General features: G+C 37.7%; 1 protein-coding gene across 3 annotated transcripts in view; it reads right to left on the bottom strand.

The window, feature by feature from the left end:
- Nucleotides 1–19,351, bottom strand: part of LOC125234529 (receptor-type tyrosine-protein phosphatase kappa) — a 297,920-nt gene that overhangs the window by 32,556 nt on the left and 246,013 nt on the right. For all 3 annotated transcript variants that reach the window (XM_048140795.1, XM_048140797.1, XM_048140796.1), the window contains 2 exons: nucleotides 15,069–15,156; nucleotides 3,814–3,890 (listed from right to left, as the gene is read on the bottom strand). In XM_048140795.1, coding sequence (XP_047996752.1) covers nucleotides 3,814–3,890; nucleotides 15,069–15,156 — 165 coding nt within the window. The remainder of the gene's footprint in view (nucleotides 1–3,813; nucleotides 3,891–15,068; nucleotides 15,157–19,351) is intronic.

The following is a 19,351-nucleotide window of genomic DNA, read 5'->3' as shown; positions in this document are numbered from 1 at the left end:
ACAAAAGTAATGACACACTCTACAAAACTCTATACATTTCCTTTCTTAAGTTAATTGTTTTCGATAATATTCTAGTATGTTGTAGAACATTCTAGGTACTTCTAATGTGAGGGTATATAAAGCCTCCTCGTGATTGGTTTAGTTAGATTGAAATAAAATGGACGAGCGACAAGTTCGAACACTTTACTTATACGAGTACTTGTTAGGCCACAGTGCGCGGGCTGCGGCTGACAATATCAACACTGCATTGGGCGCTGGAAGTACAAGCCATGCCACGGTGTCCAGATGGTTTGACCGTTTTAAATCAGGAGACAGGAGCCTTGAAAGTCAGTCACGCTCAGGGCGACCACCTGCATTCAATGATGACGATTTACGCCGCGAACTACAGTCGAATCCTGATGCTACTACTCGTGAATTAGCGGAAGCACTTAACTGCAGTCACCACGCTGTGGAATACCATCTGCATGAGCTTGGGTATCGAAAAGTTTTGGCTCGATGGGTACCGCACATCTTTACCGACGCCAGTCGTGCAGTCCGTGTCGCCATCTGTCAATCACTTTTGCTGCGACCCCGACGTAAAGAGTTTTTGACTGATCTGGTTACGGCAGATGAATCATGGATTTATTATGAGAAAGATACACGTCCTGCCTTTTGGCTGCCTCGAGAAGACACGCCACCAACTCAACCGAAGCTGAGTCAAAAGAACCGCTTAAAAGTTTTGCTTTGTTGTTTCTGGGACTCGCAAGGCATGCTGTTTCATGAAATATTACACAATGAAACTGTAAACGCTAACAAATATTCAACACAGCTCACCGAACTATCTTCTGCTATCAAGAAAAAACGACGAAGACGAGCCACTGTAATTTTACTACATGATAACGCTCGACCTCATGTCGCATCTACCGTTCGCCAACAGCTGCAGAACTTGGGCTGGGAGACGATACCCCACCCACCTTATTCTCCAGACCTCGCACCATCACCATCACTTTCATTTGTTTAGAGCCCTGAAACGACATTTGCGGGGTAAACAATTCAATGATTTCCATGATGTACAGGTGGAGTTGAACAACTTTTTCGAGGCACAGCCATCAGAGTTCTGGGCGAAAGGCATCCAAACTTTGCCGGATCGTTGGCAAGAAGTCATAGATGCTAATGGTGATTACATCATCGACTAAGCTTTTTGTATTGTAATAATAATAAAAAATATAAAACGTAAACCAAGTGTTTCATTACTTTTGTGCCAACCCAATATTTAAAGGATATAATCACTCATTTGACATAATTAACATTTGGTATAACCACAAAATATCTACTTTTATTTTGTATAATCATTATTTCGTATAAGACTTATTTATAATAACCGTTATAAATATGGTATAACTAAATATCTATTGATATACGACTAGTATAATATAACTAGCAAACAGTATAAAACATATCATGAATTAATTTTATTCTTTTTTGAAGGGATCACAGTTCTAACCTAACCTAACCTACTTTTCTGATAGCAGTACATATTTAAAGGGTCATAGTTCTAACCTAACCTAACCTAACCTATTTTTCTGGTAGCAGCGCGTTGTGTGTAGGGGTCACAGTTCTAACGTAATCTACTTACCAGAGTAAATGATGGATCAAATTTATTGTACAATTGTTTTTTTATTTTAGAAAGAAAGTGCTTTAGAAAGAATTTGTGTTATACAATTTATTTATTATCGGAAATAAGCATTATACACAAAGTATGTTATAATAAATGTTATTCGAAAAAATGATAATTATATTAAATAAGAATTATACAATTTGTTAGTATATTATTTGTTGTTATATGATTCAATAATTATATCAAATGATCGTTATAACGACTAAAAATATATCAAAAAAAGTTATATCGATCGATACGCACCCCTTTCTCCTCCCCCCCCACTTCCCTAAAATAGGGAGTGGAAGTTTGTATGGAGCATTCCGCAATTTCCGAATTTAACACGAGCGAAGCCGCGGGCAAAAGTTAGTAAATAAATATTGAATAAACAGCTTATTTCTCCGTCAACTTAATACTTCGCCTCTAAAACTCAGCGGCGACGGGTTTGTATATAAAATACACTCTAATCCAGGAAAGTCTGCCTTGAGAGCTGTTTCTACATTAAATAGATTCTATTTTAGAGTAAAACTTGCGCGCATTTTAAAGAGGTTGTTTTATTATGTTCATAAAAGCATTGTTAGTCTTGTGGACGTTCTAGAAAATAAATGAGGGAAAATTTAATATGAAAATAGTTTATGTATGTATGTATGTATGTATAAGCTTTATTGTACATAAAGGAAACAAAAGAGACACAGTTTATCGTTTATCGTTTTAATACAAGGTCTTATATTATGTTTGTAGCATATACAAACGGTTCTATTCTGTTTGTGGGCGATGGGCTAGGAACCCGTCGTTCGTTGCAATATTACGATTTTGTTTTCTTTCAACTCATTAATTGCTACACAACAAAAATATCAAGTTTTGAAGAACTAGGGAACAAATAAAATTAAATTATTAAATATTTTTTGATCTGTTGTTTTTCAAGTAGTCACACTACTATATATAAATTATAAGCTGAAATAGATATCATACACGAAAGAAAAAACGACAAGGCCCACTGGTGGCCGAGCCGGGAGTTGTATAGATGTAAAGGATTCGTGTAGGAGGTGATGCAAGCCCACATTGTCATAGATAACATACACTAGAGAAATTCCGTCGGATACCACGGCGGGCGGGTGGTCTAGTGGGAAGGACGTTAGCCGCGTAAGCTGAAGACCCGGGTTCGTTTCCCGGCTCGGCCACCAGTGGGCCTTGTCGTTTTTTCTTTCGTGTATGATATCTATTTAAGTGTATAAGTTTTGAACAGTTTATATTTATTTGACGTCTATATAATCGTGTTTGTTGAAGATATTTTGAGCTTTATAACGATTCTTGATACTAACCAAGTGCCCACTTTACAGAGAGGAGAATTGGAAGCCATTAGGAGCACAACTCAAGTTTGACCTCCGGTCGATTGTTATCTCTTGTTAGGATTCTTCGCTTCATACATTTATTGTAGTAAGTTGGACGAAGTTTTAAGGGCCGTGCCAGTGTAACTCTGGAGCTTTTAATAGTACATTACGATACAAGTGCGTAAAAAAGGAAGTTCGAAACGAGTGGCGATAAATTAAAACACGACCGAAGGGAGTGGTTTAAATCGACACGAGTAACGAATTTCCTTTTCGCACGTGTATACAGATAGCCCTCCGAAGTTTCGACCTGGCATATACTCGTAATGAACCACTTCTCGCACTAGTGCGTAAAAAAACACCATCTGTACTGAAAAAATATTTGATGGATACTGAAAAACGTAGTACGATACACGTGTGAAAAGGAAATTCGTAACTCGTGTCGATTTAAAACACTCCCTTCGGTCGTGTTTTAATTTATCGCCACTCGTTTCGAACTTCCTTTTTTACGCACTTGTATCGTAATGTACTATTGTAGCGTACATATTTGTAAAATGTTCATGTCCTTTAAGAAATAAGAAAAGACTAAGCTTAGCCCATCGGCCTGAAATTTGACGCTTTGCGGCCGGAGGGCCCGGAGGACGGAAGAAGTAAATTATGTTACCTATAAGTCTAAGTTGTGTAAATTTTATTGTTCTTTTTTTTCTACCAGTGAAATACGGTACTGTACTATCGACGTAAAATAAAAATAAAATGGCATACAAAGCTTAAGGACTTCTCTTGGAAACCAGAAGTGAATCAAATCAGAAGTGTAAGTAATTAAAACTGAATTAAGTAACAAATACTTACATCTATATAGGAAGCATTAATATAATCTGAGTCCGGTTCCCGGTCCACTGTGTTTAGCACCACTCGATTGTAGTCATCTGGAACAAGGTATTATGTATTACAAGAAAGATATAGGAATAATCTTGAAATATATTCGCTGAAAAATGTATAGTATAATATTAATAATATTTCTGTGGCCTTACCATCAGTTTGACACTAACATATTCGGAAATGATCCGCCAAAAAAGATGAAATCCGCCCAAGCAGCGGTGTATAAAAATATAACTAAGTACAAAAATTATGTTACTTCAGTATTTATTTTATCAAGTCGTTATTTTCATAAAACAAGGACCTTAATACGAATTTACGAAGTGACCTGTGTGCGAAACCTACCCCTAATAGCCTTTTAAGCGAGGGTATACCCCCTGGAAAGCAAAAAATCTAACTTTCCTTTATCTAAAACTGAAGAAGCTATTTTATTAATGTTCAAGATCATGATTTTATGAATATTGGGAATTTATTCAATTTTCATTATTGAATCTTCAATAAAATTAATAACGAGGCATATTAAAATGTGATCAATTTGCTCAGTTTGAATTTAATATCCGCGCCTCCCGTAAGTGTACGGCCTGAGTGGACGCTTGGAGCGGAGCGATCGGCGGAGCGTGAAGCGGGGCGGGTGAGCGTGCGGCTGCGTCGACTCAGGACACTTGTATGCTTCATTAGGCTACTTGACCCTTTTTTTAAAGTCTGTCTTATATGATTAAGTACTGTCCAATCAACCGATATAAAATATTACCATATTTTATTATGACTTAAAAACAGCAAAAAATATTTTTAAAGTATACTTTTACGTAATCAGGCGAAAACAACACAGTCATTCTATTCGTAAACAACATTTTCTGACTTTTTAAGTATGAATGCATAAAGTTCATGTCAGTGATTGTTTTGACATGCAGTGCAGGGTGGCTAGCCGAATGGCACAATCGCTCACGAAACGCTCACGAAACGAAGCGCTAGTAGATATCTATCTCTATCGCGCTTGCGTATTGGCGCGACAGAGCCAGCGGCGTATCGCTTTCGTTTGGCGTCGGAGAAATGCCATTCGGCTACGGGGCCAGGTTAGAATTCGATAACGTCACTACATCGCTGGCAGCGTTTTCGGTGGCCAAAATAAAAAATTACACACATTTTTAATCGAAAATACGTAGTCATCAATGTCATCATACACTTTTAATACCCAAAATCTATAGATATCGTTTTTAGGGTTCCGTAGTCAACTAGGAACCCTTATAGTTTCGCCATGTCTGTCCGTCCGTCCGTCCGTCCGTCCGTCCGCGGATAATCTCAGTAACCGTAAGCACTAGAAAGCTGAAATTTGGTACCAATATGTATATCAATCACGCCAACAAAGTGCAAAAATAAAAAGTGGAAAAAAATGTTTTATTAGGGTACCCCCCCTACATGTAAAGTGGGGGCTGATATTTTTTTTCATTCCAACCCCAACGTGTGATATATCGTTGGATAGGTATTTAAAAATGAATAAGAGTTTACTAAGGTCATTTTTTGATAATATTAATATTTTCGGAAATAATCACTCCTAAAGGAAAAAAAGTGCGTCCCCCCCCCCCTCTAACTTTTGAACCATATGTTTAAAAAATATGAAAAAAATCACAAAAGTAGAACTTTATAAAGACTTTCTAGGAAAATTGTTTTGAACTTGATAGGTTCAGTAGTTTTTGAGAAAAATACGAAAAACTACGGAACCCTACACTGAGCGTGGCCCGACACGCTCTTGGCCGGTTTTTTTTTATGTCAAATACTACAGAAGACAATCATTTAATGTGCCAAATTCGATATGAGTCTAGTAGCCTATTGTTTGACATGTACGCAACACGCCCCACCCAGCTGCAAGCCCAATTAAATAATAAGCTAGTTTCCTACTAGTCAAATCAGCTTCTTTTTAAGGACTGTCAAAACGATTTGCTAATATGAATATATATTATGTTTAAACATGACTACTGTCCATATTTTTTTACTAATTCAATTTACGCAATCTTATAGCAAGCTCTATACGTTTACTTATAACAAAACATTATAACAAAATGTTATAATTTTTACTAGGACAACAGGGAAGGCTAAAATCAAAATCTTATAATTAGGTGGTGCTTTATTTCGTGCACTGCATAAAATGTTTTATATTAAGTATTGGAAACTAGCCAATTATGAGCGTGCACGTAGGCCTTACAGTAATTGGTTTAAATCTTTCGCGTGATAGGAGCCCACGGTGTATATATCCTTATAATAACAACAGCTTGGTTGTAGCTAATAAAAGCAATATGTATAATGTACAAGTTTGTGTACACTTATTTACCTCACTGTGGAAAATGTTTGCCTTGAAGTTGTCCTTTCAAACATACAATAAATGTTTACATAATAAACACACATTAGATTCTCTGTAAATTACCTACAGACCCTCTACCACGAGATATTCATGTATTTAGATTGTGTTACTCTATTGTATAGACGTCACGAATTATTTTTTTTGTGAGGAAAATGAACAGCGCCAAAACGGTTATAATTATAACCAAATGTAGAATATATTACTAGTGACGTTTACGCTATGGAGTAACGTACCTATTTATTTTTATAATTGATCAACTAATCGTATGAGATAAATAAAGTTTGTAAACACGAAGAAAAAAATATGTTCGTTTGGTTGATGCTCGGTTATACGGCGCTAATATTATATTTGACAATTTTAAAACATTTCAAGTAAAGGATATTCAAGTCAAAACGGAGGTTTAATTGTTTTTAAAAACCTGTGTCAAGATATGGAACTTAGTGCACGGTGACTACACATTTTAAGATTCGATTCGATTCTTCGATTTCTGAAATCTTCTCGAGGCTGAGGCGTAGGGTTAGAGCCGGCGTAGCTTTATTTGACGTTCATATGCGCATTGTAATATGCCTACTTGAAAAATAAATATTTCATTTTCATTTCATTTTCATTTTCTCTTCGCGTATAAATTCTTAGTTTTAAGCTAGTTGTAACCTATGGGATCATTATGCCTGAAATAAAAGGTTTTTATTATTTATTTATATGTTTTTTTATAGCATATGGTGGCAAACAAGTATTCGGCTCGCCTGATGATAAGCAGTCACAGTAATTTACGGACGCTCGCCAATCCAGAGGTGTTACAAGTTTGTGCGTTGCGGACTTTTATACTAAAACTTCAACTCACGATAGAGCCTCCGTTTGCGTAGGTGCGTAGCATTCTCGTAGCACTCTATGGCCTCTACGAAACTACGAAGCGCTACGGATTGAATTACGCTAGATTCAATTAGTGTAGAAGTTCAAGCAGTACATACAGTGAATAAGCAAATTACGAGTCAAACTTAGATTAATTAAATAAGTCTGTTTGATGTACGTATTATACGGAACAAGGACCAAGGAAACACGTGTACGAAATACAGTAATATTACAGTGACCTCTCATGTGGACACACTTTTTGACCTAACTCCACAATCTAGTTTAATAATTCTAAATCTATGATTTTGTCAGACTATTCTTACCATTTCGCGTCTGTTACGTTTCGTTATACGCAAATTTCTTTTTGTTATTCTGAGTCATGCACGCGTTTTAAATTCAATTGTTTTGACACTTAGTTTTCTGTTCTATATCTTAGGGTGTAAATATTCTTTGGTGTTAATGTAAACTCTGTAAACATGTGATTATCATTTTTTTTTTTCTAATGAGTTATCTTTACAATTAACTGCTGGTGGATAGTAGATTGGCGTAAGTTGGTATTTACCAACACATATCTTTTTATTTTATTTTATATACATACACATATATTTATATATATCTATCATATATAATTTTACTTATTTATGACTTTGGATAGTAGTTTTTCTAGTGATGGCTCTTTTGCACATTTTTCGTCTTGTACATCAAACAACGACGATGAAAGCTTTTACAGTCTCCCTCCTTCTCTTCGTGATGTTCTTATAAGGCAACTTGAAGATGTCCCAAAAAACTTTAACATTATACATATTAATGCACAGAGTATCCCAGCCCATTATAATGACCTGTTAACTTCCTTCGACTTATCTGAAATCCACGCTGTCCTTATTTCAGAATCTTGGTTTAAACCATGCCTCCCTTCGACCTCTTATTCTCTACCAGGATTTCACTTGCTTCGCAATGATCGGACAGGCCGTGGAGGAGGTGGTGTCGCCATTTATCTTCGATCCCATATTGCCTACTCTATCGTTTGTTCGTCTGTTTCTTCTTCCAATGCTGCCGAGTACCTCTTTCTTGAGCTAAATATTTCAAACTCTAAGGTTCTTCTCGGGGTTTTTTATTCTCCTTCTATTCATATTGACTATTTTTCTCCTTTCGAAAAGGTACTTGAAGACCTTATGCCCTCCTATAATCATCACATAATTATGGGTGATTTTAACACCTGTCTCCTCAAAAACGATTTCCGGTCTAAGTCTCTTATGTCCTTGGCCGATGCATGTAATCTCTCTATTTTACCTTCTGGTGCGACCCATCACTTTCCAAACTGTGCTCCCTCTCTTCTAGATATCACCATGGTCTCCTCTCCTTCGTTAGTTGGGAAATATAGTCAACACTCTGCTGACGCTTTCTCATATCATGATTTACTTTGTCTGTCGTATAAAATTCGCCCCCCCAAAGCCAAACCCAAAATTATTATGCAACGCAATTTTAAAAGGATTAAGGTCGAGGAACTTCGCGAGGATGCCTTAAACACGGATTGGAGTGTGATTACTGACGCCAGCACCGTGGACGAGAAAGTTGCACTCTTCAATTCCCTGCTAATCCAGCTTTACGACGTCCATGCTCCCATTCGCCCAATCAAATTAAGGCATCTTCCTGCTCCCTGGCTGACTGACGAAATCAGGGCGTTGATCGATAAGAAGAATCGGGCGAAATCCAAGTTTAGACTTAACGCTTCTGACAGGAACAAGTCAAGATATCTCCAATTGAGGAATCATTGCAGTACCGTTTGTCGTGATGCTCAGCGTCGCTATATACATAAGTCGGTGGTAGATGGTCAACCAGCCAAAATATGGAAGTGTCTAAAGGCTTTTGGTGTCGGTAAATCTGATAATTGTCCCTTACCCAATGACCTTAATTTAGATAATCTAAACTTACATTTCTCATCTTCCACTGTCTTTGACGGTGAAATAAAGTCTTCAACTCTCAGTTACCTTTCTTCCTTGCCTATTCCTGATTTTCTTCCCTTTTCTGTCTCACAATTCTCTGAGAGTGACGTTGAAAAGAGCATCCTGTCTATTACCTCGAGTGCTACTGGCGTCGACTGTGTGGGCCGGAATATGATACTTCCTCTACTTGACCTCCTTCTTCCCATTATTACCACCATTTTTAATTATTCAATTTCTTCACAACGTTTCCCTAATTCCTGGAAGGACGCGAATATTACTCCCATTCCCAAAAAGTCCAATCCATCGTTCTTCTCTGATTTCAGGCCTATCTCCATTCTCCCTTTCCTCTCTAAAGTTTTAGAGCGCCTTGTGCAGCTACAATTGACTTCATTCCTTAATAGGAACTCTCTCCTAAATCCTTTCCAGTCAGGGTTTCGTTCCGGGCACAGCACGACCACCGCCCTAGTTAAGATTACCGACGACATACGATCTGGCATGGATAACCGCAGGTTAACGGTGCTGACATTGCTTGATTTTAGCAACGCTTTCAACACCGTTGACTTCGATATCCTGCTGGGTATCTTACGGTCACTAAACGTTTCTACGTCAACTATTGAGTGGTTTCGTAGCTACTTGGTTGGTCGACGGCAACGGGTTAAAGTAGAAAACTCTCCTTCTTCATCGTGGTGCAGTACGCTTTCTGGCGTCCCGCAAGGAGGCGTCCTGTATCCTATTTTCAATTTTTATAAATTCTATTACTTCCAAACTTCTTTCTTCTTATCACCTCTATGCCGACGACCTTCAAATTTACTCTCAAGGCCTGCCGGACGACTTAACTCATCTTATTCATTCCACTAACGCTGATTTGGAACGTATATCGAAATGGAGCTCTTGCTATGGTTTGAAGGTAAACCCATCTAAAACTCAAGTCATTATAATTGGCAGCCCAAGAACCATAGCAGGAGTTGATTTCGTAAACCTCCCTTGTGTTCTGTTCGATGGAGTATCGATTCCTTTTTCAAATCAGGTTAAAAATTTAGGCGTAATTATTGATCGTACTCTATCCTGGATTCCGCAGATCAGCGAGGTGAGCAGAAGGATTTTTGCTACAGTTGGTTCCTTACGTCGAGTCCGTAACTTTCTGCCTTTGACTACTAAAATTGCGCTTGCCCAGTCTCTCCTTCTGCCCATCTTGGACTACGCTGACACTTGCTATGTAGACATCACTGAGGAACAGTTAAACAAACTTGAACGACTCCAAAACGTTTGCATTCGATTTATATTTGGGTTGCGCAAATTTGACCATATTTCTAGTTTTCGAGCACAGCTCAAGTGGTTACCTATTCGTCTCCGACGCAACACTCATATTCTGTCCCTCTTGTATGCCACTTTGTTTCACCCTAATACTCCTTGTTATCTCAAATCCCGTTTTAAGTTTCTTTCTTCCCTTAGATGTGCGCAAAATCTGCTGCTTGTCCCACCTCCTTCCACTTCAAAATTCTACACCAACTCTTTCAGTTTTCGTGCGGTTCGACTGTGGAATAATCTGCCCATTAATATTAGACGTGCAACTTCATTACCCATTTTTAAAAAGTTGTTGAAGGATCATTATCTGTCTACTTCATAAGCTTTCTGTTTTCCAAGAAATTTCATGTCGTCGAAATTGTCTCCATAGTCATATCTCATATATTGTTGTATTTATTAGTATATGTAGTCTATCATAGCTTTTATATCTGTAGTATATGTATTTTATTTTATTATATTGTACATTTAGGTACTAGCCTTCTGTTATTATTATTTTTTTTTTGCACCACCCGTAAATTTTATTCCGATCGCCACTCGACTATCTGAAGGTTGTCTGTAAGAGACCGCTGTTTTAGCGATAAGACCGCCTGTTGTTACCTACCGTGTTGTATCTGTTCTGAATTATGTTTCTTTTTTCTCCTGTAGTGTGCAATAAAGTATTTTTATTATTATTATTTGTCTGTCTTTTCCATATCTCGGGACCATGGGGTCCCGGACCTTTGGGAGGCATGCGTGGGGCCGAAGCCAACAGCACAGAGGCCCTTTTAGACATTTTAATCTAAAGGCAAGGGATACACGTGGCGGATACCATCCCCGAGCGCACAATATGATACAACCGGAGATGGTCCCCGCCAGGTGCAAAGACTATTGCAGTGCAGCACTTTTGTGCTGCGATGGGAGCTAAGGTCATGGGTTATTGTTTTGAAAGTTGGATGAACTGGTTAAAGGGCTATGGGAGGAGACTATCGGACACCTGCCGTGACAATTAGTCTCACAATTGTAAAAGGCAGGCGGTGACTCGCCAACTCATTGAGTGGGCCCTGCAAAACGGCCGCACGCACGGTGCGACAACAGAGCAACACTTGAGAGTGGCTAAAACGTTGTCGAGAGGTGAGTCTGCGGTAGCTTGGTTCCTGGTGTTCCATTCAGCAGGCCGCCGGCGTTATGACATTTTACACTTCCAACCTGGAGCATAGGTCCCGCTCTTGCGAATCCACTCTGGCCGGCCGGTTAAGGCAAGTGCAGAGGCGAGGGCTAGATGGAAGTGCCCTCTGGAATAGGGGTCCGCGGTGTCGCCACTCACCGTCAGCTCGCCACAAGCTGCCCCCGCGGGCTTATTATTATTATTTCCTTTATTTATTTTGCTTCTTAGGCTAAGCTTTTTATAATATGAATATAAAAGTAAAATACAAAAACACATACAAAACAATATAAAAAACATATAAACACATTATAAAAAACCTAACCTAGGGTGCCGCCAGCAGCGGGGCAGGGCCCAAGCTGCCGGTGGTTAGGGCTGCAGAGAGAGGAACCGTCGGACTATCCGCGCCGTGTCCAAGATCACCGCCTTCTGCATCTGGCCCTTGATCCAGCCACCTAGCGAGAGTCTCTTAAGATGTTGGTCGAGACTCTTCGCTATGAGACCGTTCGCTGAAACGACTATCGGAACAATGATCGTTGAATCAACATCCCACATGGCGGTTATCTCGTGAGCCAAGTCTAGGTACTTACTGGACTTGTCCTTCTCGGCTTTCACGAGATTCTCATCATGGGGGATGGTGATGTCAACGAGCATTGCCCGGCGTTGCAGTCGATCTATTATTACAATGTCAGGCTTATTGGCTACAATAGTCCTGTCAGTGATAATAGATCGATCCCAATAGAGCGTGGCAAGACCATTTTCAAGAACTGGCGCAGGTAAGTACTTGTAGTACGGTACTTCGCGGTCCACAAGGCCGTATTGAAGAGCAAGTTGCTGGTGAATAATCCTGGCTACTATTATTATTATATACAGTACATTCATTTTGCCATTAAATTGGGAATTGGAAATTAAAAAAAAGCGAAGTCTGGTATCAAAACGGCGACTTCCGCTTACAGGAATTACGTTTAGGTGGTGACATTAAAAAAATCTCTAAGTTAATCCCACCGTTTAAAAAAAAAACAACAAATTAATCTGATTCGTTCCTTCGGGACTTACGTTATACCCACAAAATGACTGCGTATAAATAACATTTCATGTCAAAGTTATAGATTTGCCAAGATGTTTTTATTATTTTACTAGCTTTTGCCCGCGGCTTCGCTCGCGTTAAATTCGAAAGTTGCGGAATGCTCCATATAAACTTCCACCCCCCATTTAAGGAACGTGGGGGATTATTAAGAGACAAAAATATGCCTATGTCACTCTCAATCCTTTCAACTATCTCCACTCAAAAAATCATGTCAACCCGTCGCTCCGTTTTGCCGTGAAAGACGGACAAACAAACACACAAACTTTCCTATTTATAATATCAGTATGGATATATTTTCTTTACTAAGGAAAAAAACCTGCATTATTAAATAAATAATGACATTTATATTTATATTAGTATTACGGCCCAGCCACGACATTGGTCTAAGCGCGGCAGCGGCAAGCGGCAGCCATACGTGCGAATGAAAAGTCCCATCGCTGTGTTTCGCTTCAATGTATGGCCGCCGCTCACCGCTGTCGCGCTTAGACCAATGTCGTGGCTGACCGTTATAGTCACTATTCAATAGTTTCGTTCAGTTGAACTACTCCAAACGAAGGGTGACAACTTAGTTCCAAACTCCCTCAAAGTGGCAACAATCAGTGCCTCCTGAATGCTTTATAGTACAATAACAATCTGTCCCGAGCTTGTTAGGTAACATCCACACTTTGATCGTTGTTCCTATTGGCTTCCAGTTTTGTAAACAAAGGTTCGGGGTAACAGCTTTATTGGTATTATTAATTGTAAGTAAATATTTGTTAATAATTTAAGCTAAGTTGGGATATTTAATTTCAATAAATATTTTGTTGAACTTATATTGACCGCGGGATATAGACCGTGATTACCTTTTTGATTTTTGGCGAGCTTCCGATATTTCGACGTTGTTGCATGCATCATGATCACGGACAACTGCGTCGAAATATCGGGAGCTCGACAAAAATTGAAAAGGTAATCACGCGCTCTATATCGCGGTCAATATGTCTAATGAAAATAACCATCAATCATTAAAACTCTCATTTTGTTTGAACTCATTTTATTAATTTTTGTACCTTTTTGGTACGTTTCCGGCTTCGTCGGCAAAATATCATATACAACTCGGGACCTAAATAAAATAGACTAAGTTCACATGGTTGTCGATAATTACCTACACATTTTCTGAAATATCTATAGATAAGTATGTAAGTATCTTCTTCTTCTTTGCAGCCTGTTACCCTCTGCTGGGGTGTAGGGCTCAAATCATATTTCTCCATTTACTCCGGTCTTGGGCAGAAGGTATGCATACTGCATACTCGTATTAAATGTACGTGTCTAAGGCTTATACTTATAATAGAGAATAAAGTGTGATTTCCCAAACGAAGGGTGACAACTTAGTTCCAAACTTCCTCAAAGTGGCAACAATCGGTGCCCCCTGAATGCTACAATAACAATCTGTTCCTGTTTGATCACTCAGTTCTATAAAGAAAGCTTCTGTGTAAAAGCTGTATTGGTGCTATTGTAAGTAAATATTTTGCAAATCATTTTAGCAGACAATTTGGTAGTCAATATATAAGGTCCTAATTTATTAGATGCAGATATTTTTACAGCTGATAGTACTCGGTCTCTGGAGTATATTAAACCGTGAAACATTATAGCTTTTACGATGTTTTTTTGGAGAAAACGGAAAAACAAATTTTCTACGTAAAAACACCCTGTTTATGTGATTATTAAATGAAAACTCATTGAACAGATTCTAGTACCTCTTTTACGTACCACTTAACTGTAACTGGCCACTTCAATGACATGTGCAGTTTTCCCGCCGAACCTTTACGACATTTACAACAAACAATTGTTGACATGACAGACAGTGTTATTGTGACATGTGATAATGCACATGATTTTTTTTAAACGAAATTATAATTAATTTTTTTGTTAGGAAAATGAAATCAAAAAAGTTACATGAAAAGATTTCTTAATTTATATTTAAAGTTAATTATTTTAATGTAAAGTATCATGTGTTAAAATATCTGCAACTAATAAATTAGGACCTTATATATAATTTCATTAAATATTTTTAAAGTGAGTTACAACACTAAGGATATCGGCGGCCATTGGCACAATTCGACACGATAAAATTTAACACTGAAAAGCCCACAAAATGAAGGCGGCACGATTCGTGCACATAGGAATGGCGTAAAAGAAATTGGGCGGCTGAAATAAAATTGTGTCGCCTCAGACAAAGAGGATCGAGTGTTATAGAGAGTTACTGTCAAAGTAAAATGTGTAATCACAGTGCAGACTGCCATCTCTCGACACAAGTTTAAAACTTTTAAACATCAATTTTGACAATTTGGACCATATTCTTAGCTTGATAAGTGTTAAAATGTCATATATTAATATTAGCGCCATCTAGCCGAGCGTCCCACAAAGGTGTAACGCCATCTAGGCCACCGTACCTTTTTCTATATGGTTCTGAGGTACTTTTTTTTCTTAGACTGTAGCTGTCTATACGGAGTTATGTGTTTGCCTCAGACTAGTATCGTGGCCAGGCCGTAAGATAAAAAAGTAACTTACAAGGTATAACTTTTTGGTTCTGGTTTTTGTGTAGATTAGTCTTCTTGGTGGCGTGCCGGCACGAATGCGTCTCCACTTTGACCGCTGTCTGTAACAAATACAAGGCGTTAGTTTGTCTTAATATGTAGTTTTAGCCAAAAGGGATAGAATATAAATTAACTAAGTTATCGATAATATTTTAATATTCAAACTTATCCATTTTATTAGCTCATTGGAAAGAAAATAAAAAAGAATCGACACTTTTTTTTCGCAATAACTCATGTGATCATTACTTCATTAGGTACAAAAACCTGTGTACGTAGCCGAATGGCACAAACGCTCACGAAACGCTCGTAGATACCTATCTCTATCGCTCGTGCGTATTGTCGCGACCGAGCTAGACTACCTTTTGCGGCGTTTCGTTTTCGTTTCGCGTCGCAGAAATGCCATTCGGCTACGGCACCTGATTTAAAAATCAGGGGCTTGTGAAATATTGCTAAGATCTAAAGTGTTTATGTAGCAAACCAAAACTGAAAAAACATGAAAGCGCCAATGTTCAGCCAGGTGCGCAAAACGAAGTTGCCGCTTTTCGGCCCCATCGACTTGTATATGTACATATCTGTCTCAAATCAGAGTCGTGACGACGTGCCTCAATTTTTTTCTGTCTATATACCTATGATAGGTAGGTATATGCTGCATTCTGTAGAGACGCTTATACTGCCTGCTTTAGTAAGTATTTCTCACTGCATGTCTCTCGCTATTTCCATGTAGACACAATATTAATGTAAAACATTAAAGTAACAGCAAGATACACAATTAGAGTAATTATAAGAACAAAGCGTCGAAGAGAAAGATTTGCAGTATTGTGTTTTCCTACGATTGTATTGTTACACTGAAATGTCTTATTTCAATAAAACTAGCACGATACTTACGCCTTTCTGTATATGAACACCTACGAGTTATCAAGCAAAGGGGGTAAGCATTGAATTTTACTGTTATTTTTCTATTGTTCAAACTTAAACCACGAGAAATTGCATTTTCAAGATAAAAAGCTACTGCGATTAGCATTTTATACGGTTAATGGATTTCACCTTCTATACATGTCGGTTTTACAAAAGATAAAGACACATACATGTACGTTTCATGTACCTAAGTGAAGGGATGAAAGTGACGAAAAAGGTATTAGAGATGAATGTGCAATTGTGCATGGAAGGAAGTAACGGGAGAGGAAAATCAAGGAAAAGGTGGATGAACTGTGTGAGATGATATGAAACGGATAGTTAAGAGGATACGGTAGCGAAAATGCTAAAATGGAAAGGAGCCCCCCTTTCAACTTGGGAATTTAAGTTAAATATACAAGTGTTATTAACTAGATTTATCAAAAACAACACTGTCAAAAGATATTTCAAAAAAATCTTTAAAATCGAGGTTCCGCTCTCGACTCTTTCCTCCTTCAAAACTTAATCAATCGGAACGAAATTTGAGAATCTGAATAACAATGAAATAATCTATGTCGGACCGTTTAGCTTTTTTGATTAATTGTTGCCAATCTTGAGTATCACACCAATTTTTGATTGGCTCTAGATTCTTTAAAAAGCAGAATATCAAAAAAATCAAAACGGTCCGACACAGAAAAAAATAATAACAATCTGTGTTGAAAAAAACATTGCTCTATCTTCAAAAACCAGGGAGGAAATAGTCGAGAGCGTTTGTATGGAGAATTGACCCCTACCGTATCGTCTTAATGATGAGATGATGGGTGATGGAGATGTATTGTATGTAAGAGGAACACATGCTGCGCCAAACCCAAGTGACTGCGATAAGGGCAAGCGAATGATGCAGACCATACATGGAAAGATGTGTAGGTACGTAACGTCTCAAAAACGCAAAATTCAAGGCGCCATTTCATTTTATTGACGCTCTCAACGACACGTTTTCCTTATTTTGTATATGCTAATATATTATAATTCTCTTTGAATTCAAGTTAAAACATCGAATTGCCGTGCCGGGCTTTGCCCTTAACTCAACATGTAAAGTCGTAAGAATTTTGCTTCGCTTCGCTTGCTCCTTAGATAAGAAAATGCCGGGAATAATATAAAGCGTCGAACTTGGCCGGTTTTTGGAATTATCTTACTTTATTTAGATAATTCCAAAAACCAGCCAAGTGCGAGTTGTACTCGCGTTGCAAGGGTTCCGTACACTGCAAGAAGGGCTTCAGCGCCTCCTTTTTAGTAGGAACTTAACTCATTTTTGCGAATAATCGATATTTTGAACAAAACGAAACAGAAATCAGTTTATATGTAATATTGAAACGCGCTCACACAATTTCAAGAGATTTGGTAACTCCTTGCAGCGGCAGTGACTGAAATTCGTAATTTGAGTTTTTTCTTTTAAGTCCGACTTATGCTTTACTGTAGATTTCTAATAGGTTTTCCTGTAATCTATAGATTGAAAACTATCTCGTGTATTTTTTTGAAAATTTTACACTTAGTAGTTTCGGACTTAAGGGAATGGTCATTTTTTGCCTATTTTCTAAATTACTTGAAAATTACTTTACTAAAAATTATTAAAAAAAATATTTTCGAAATACTTATAAAAAGCTCTTTCATTTGATATGTAACATTATAGTTCTAGAAACTTTGATTTTTAATTTTCACTTTTACCCCCTTAAAGTGGCTCCTATAATTGAATTTTCTTAATTTAGATTACATGTCCGTCTTTGGGTCACAGGTTTACATATGTGTGTCAAATTTCAAGTCAATCACTTCGGTAGTTTAGGAGAAAATTGGCTGTGACAGACGGACAGACAGACACACGAGTGATCCTATAAGGGTTCCGTTTTTCCTTGTTGAGGTACGGAACCCTAAAAACAGTCTAAAACTAATTTACAACAGTATTTTTAAACCAATGGTACAAATCATTATCTTTAGTCCTTCAATAGATAGACAAAAATACATACCTACTCGCAACATTACTACAAAAGCGATGTTCACCATAAAATCTGCGAGAACAAAGTAACTTTGCGAAAAGAAAGTTTATAATCCTTATTTACCATGAATATATCGCATTTGTTTGTCACACAGATATCCCAAAATCTGTATAACTCTATGCTCGTAATTACCTATTTCTTAAAGCATAACTACTTAGATCCGTCTTCAAAGTCCCTATGCTACTACAAAAAGCTACAGAACATAATCTACTTGAAAAACTGGCTAATAGTTTTCCGCTAAGTCGCTAAATATCGTGCAAAGTCGAGATATAGACTTTTCCCGCTCGGCTGAGCGAAAGCCGATTATGCTTTCAATTTTATCACATATAATCTATGGGGATAAAGTATCCGTCACGCTATGGTATATCATAAATATCTATATAATTTTCATATTTAATATAATTGCCCTCTAATTAGCTACAGACCTTTAAATCCGAAATCAGATATTTACGAGTGCTCAGCCAACACGTTTAAAACTATACACAAATTGTGCTTTCGACTTACAAAATATTTATAAAGACATTCATTATCAATTTTATTCTCCATACAAACGCTCTCGACTATTTCCTCCCTGGTTTTTGAAGATAGAGCAATGATTTTTTCAACACAGATTATTATTATTTTTATCTGTGTCGGAACGTTTTGATTTTTTTGATATTCTTATTTTTAAAGACGCTAGAGCCCATCAAAAATTTCCAAAAACGGTCTTATTCATTATGGCGCAAAAAAGGTGTGGCATTCAAAATTGGTGACAATTATCCAAAAAAACTAAACGGTCCGACACAGATTATTTCATTGTTATTCAGATTCTCAAATTTCGTTACGATTGATTAAGTTTTGAAGGAGGAACCAGTCGAGAGCGGAACCTCGATTTTAAAGATTTTTTCGCATAATTCTAGTTAATAACACTAGTATATTTGACTAAAATTCCCAAATTGGAAGGGGAGCTCCTTTCTATTTTAGCATTTTTGCTCGTGTAGCGTCTTAATAGGCCTGATTTAGACGGCGTACGAACTCGCATGCGATTTTAGTTACATTGCGGGCTGTTGAGGTTACATACAATTTTGCACAGCCATCAAATACAGCAATGTAATAAAACTCGTAACTATGCGAGTTCTCGTACCGTCTAAATGAGCTCTTAGTTTGTGAACTTAGGGTTCTCAAAGAAATATAGGGAACGAAATGCGTTAGGATTTTAAGAACAAAGTAACCATGCCAAAAGAAAGTTTATTAAGTATCCTTATTAATCATGAATATACCACAATTTTTTTGGTATACACCCTTACTATACACACACACACTACACACATACCAC

Source organism: Leguminivora glycinivorella, chromosome 16 (genome assembly GCF_023078275.1).
Source record: "Leguminivora glycinivorella isolate SPB_JAAS2020 chromosome 16, LegGlyc_1.1, whole genome shotgun sequence".
NCBI classification, from domain to species: domain Eukaryota; kingdom Metazoa; phylum Arthropoda; class Insecta; order Lepidoptera; family Tortricidae; genus Leguminivora; species Leguminivora glycinivorella.
The sequence above is the reverse complement of the archived record's forward strand: the minus strand, read 5'-3'. Positions and strand labels throughout refer to the sequence as shown.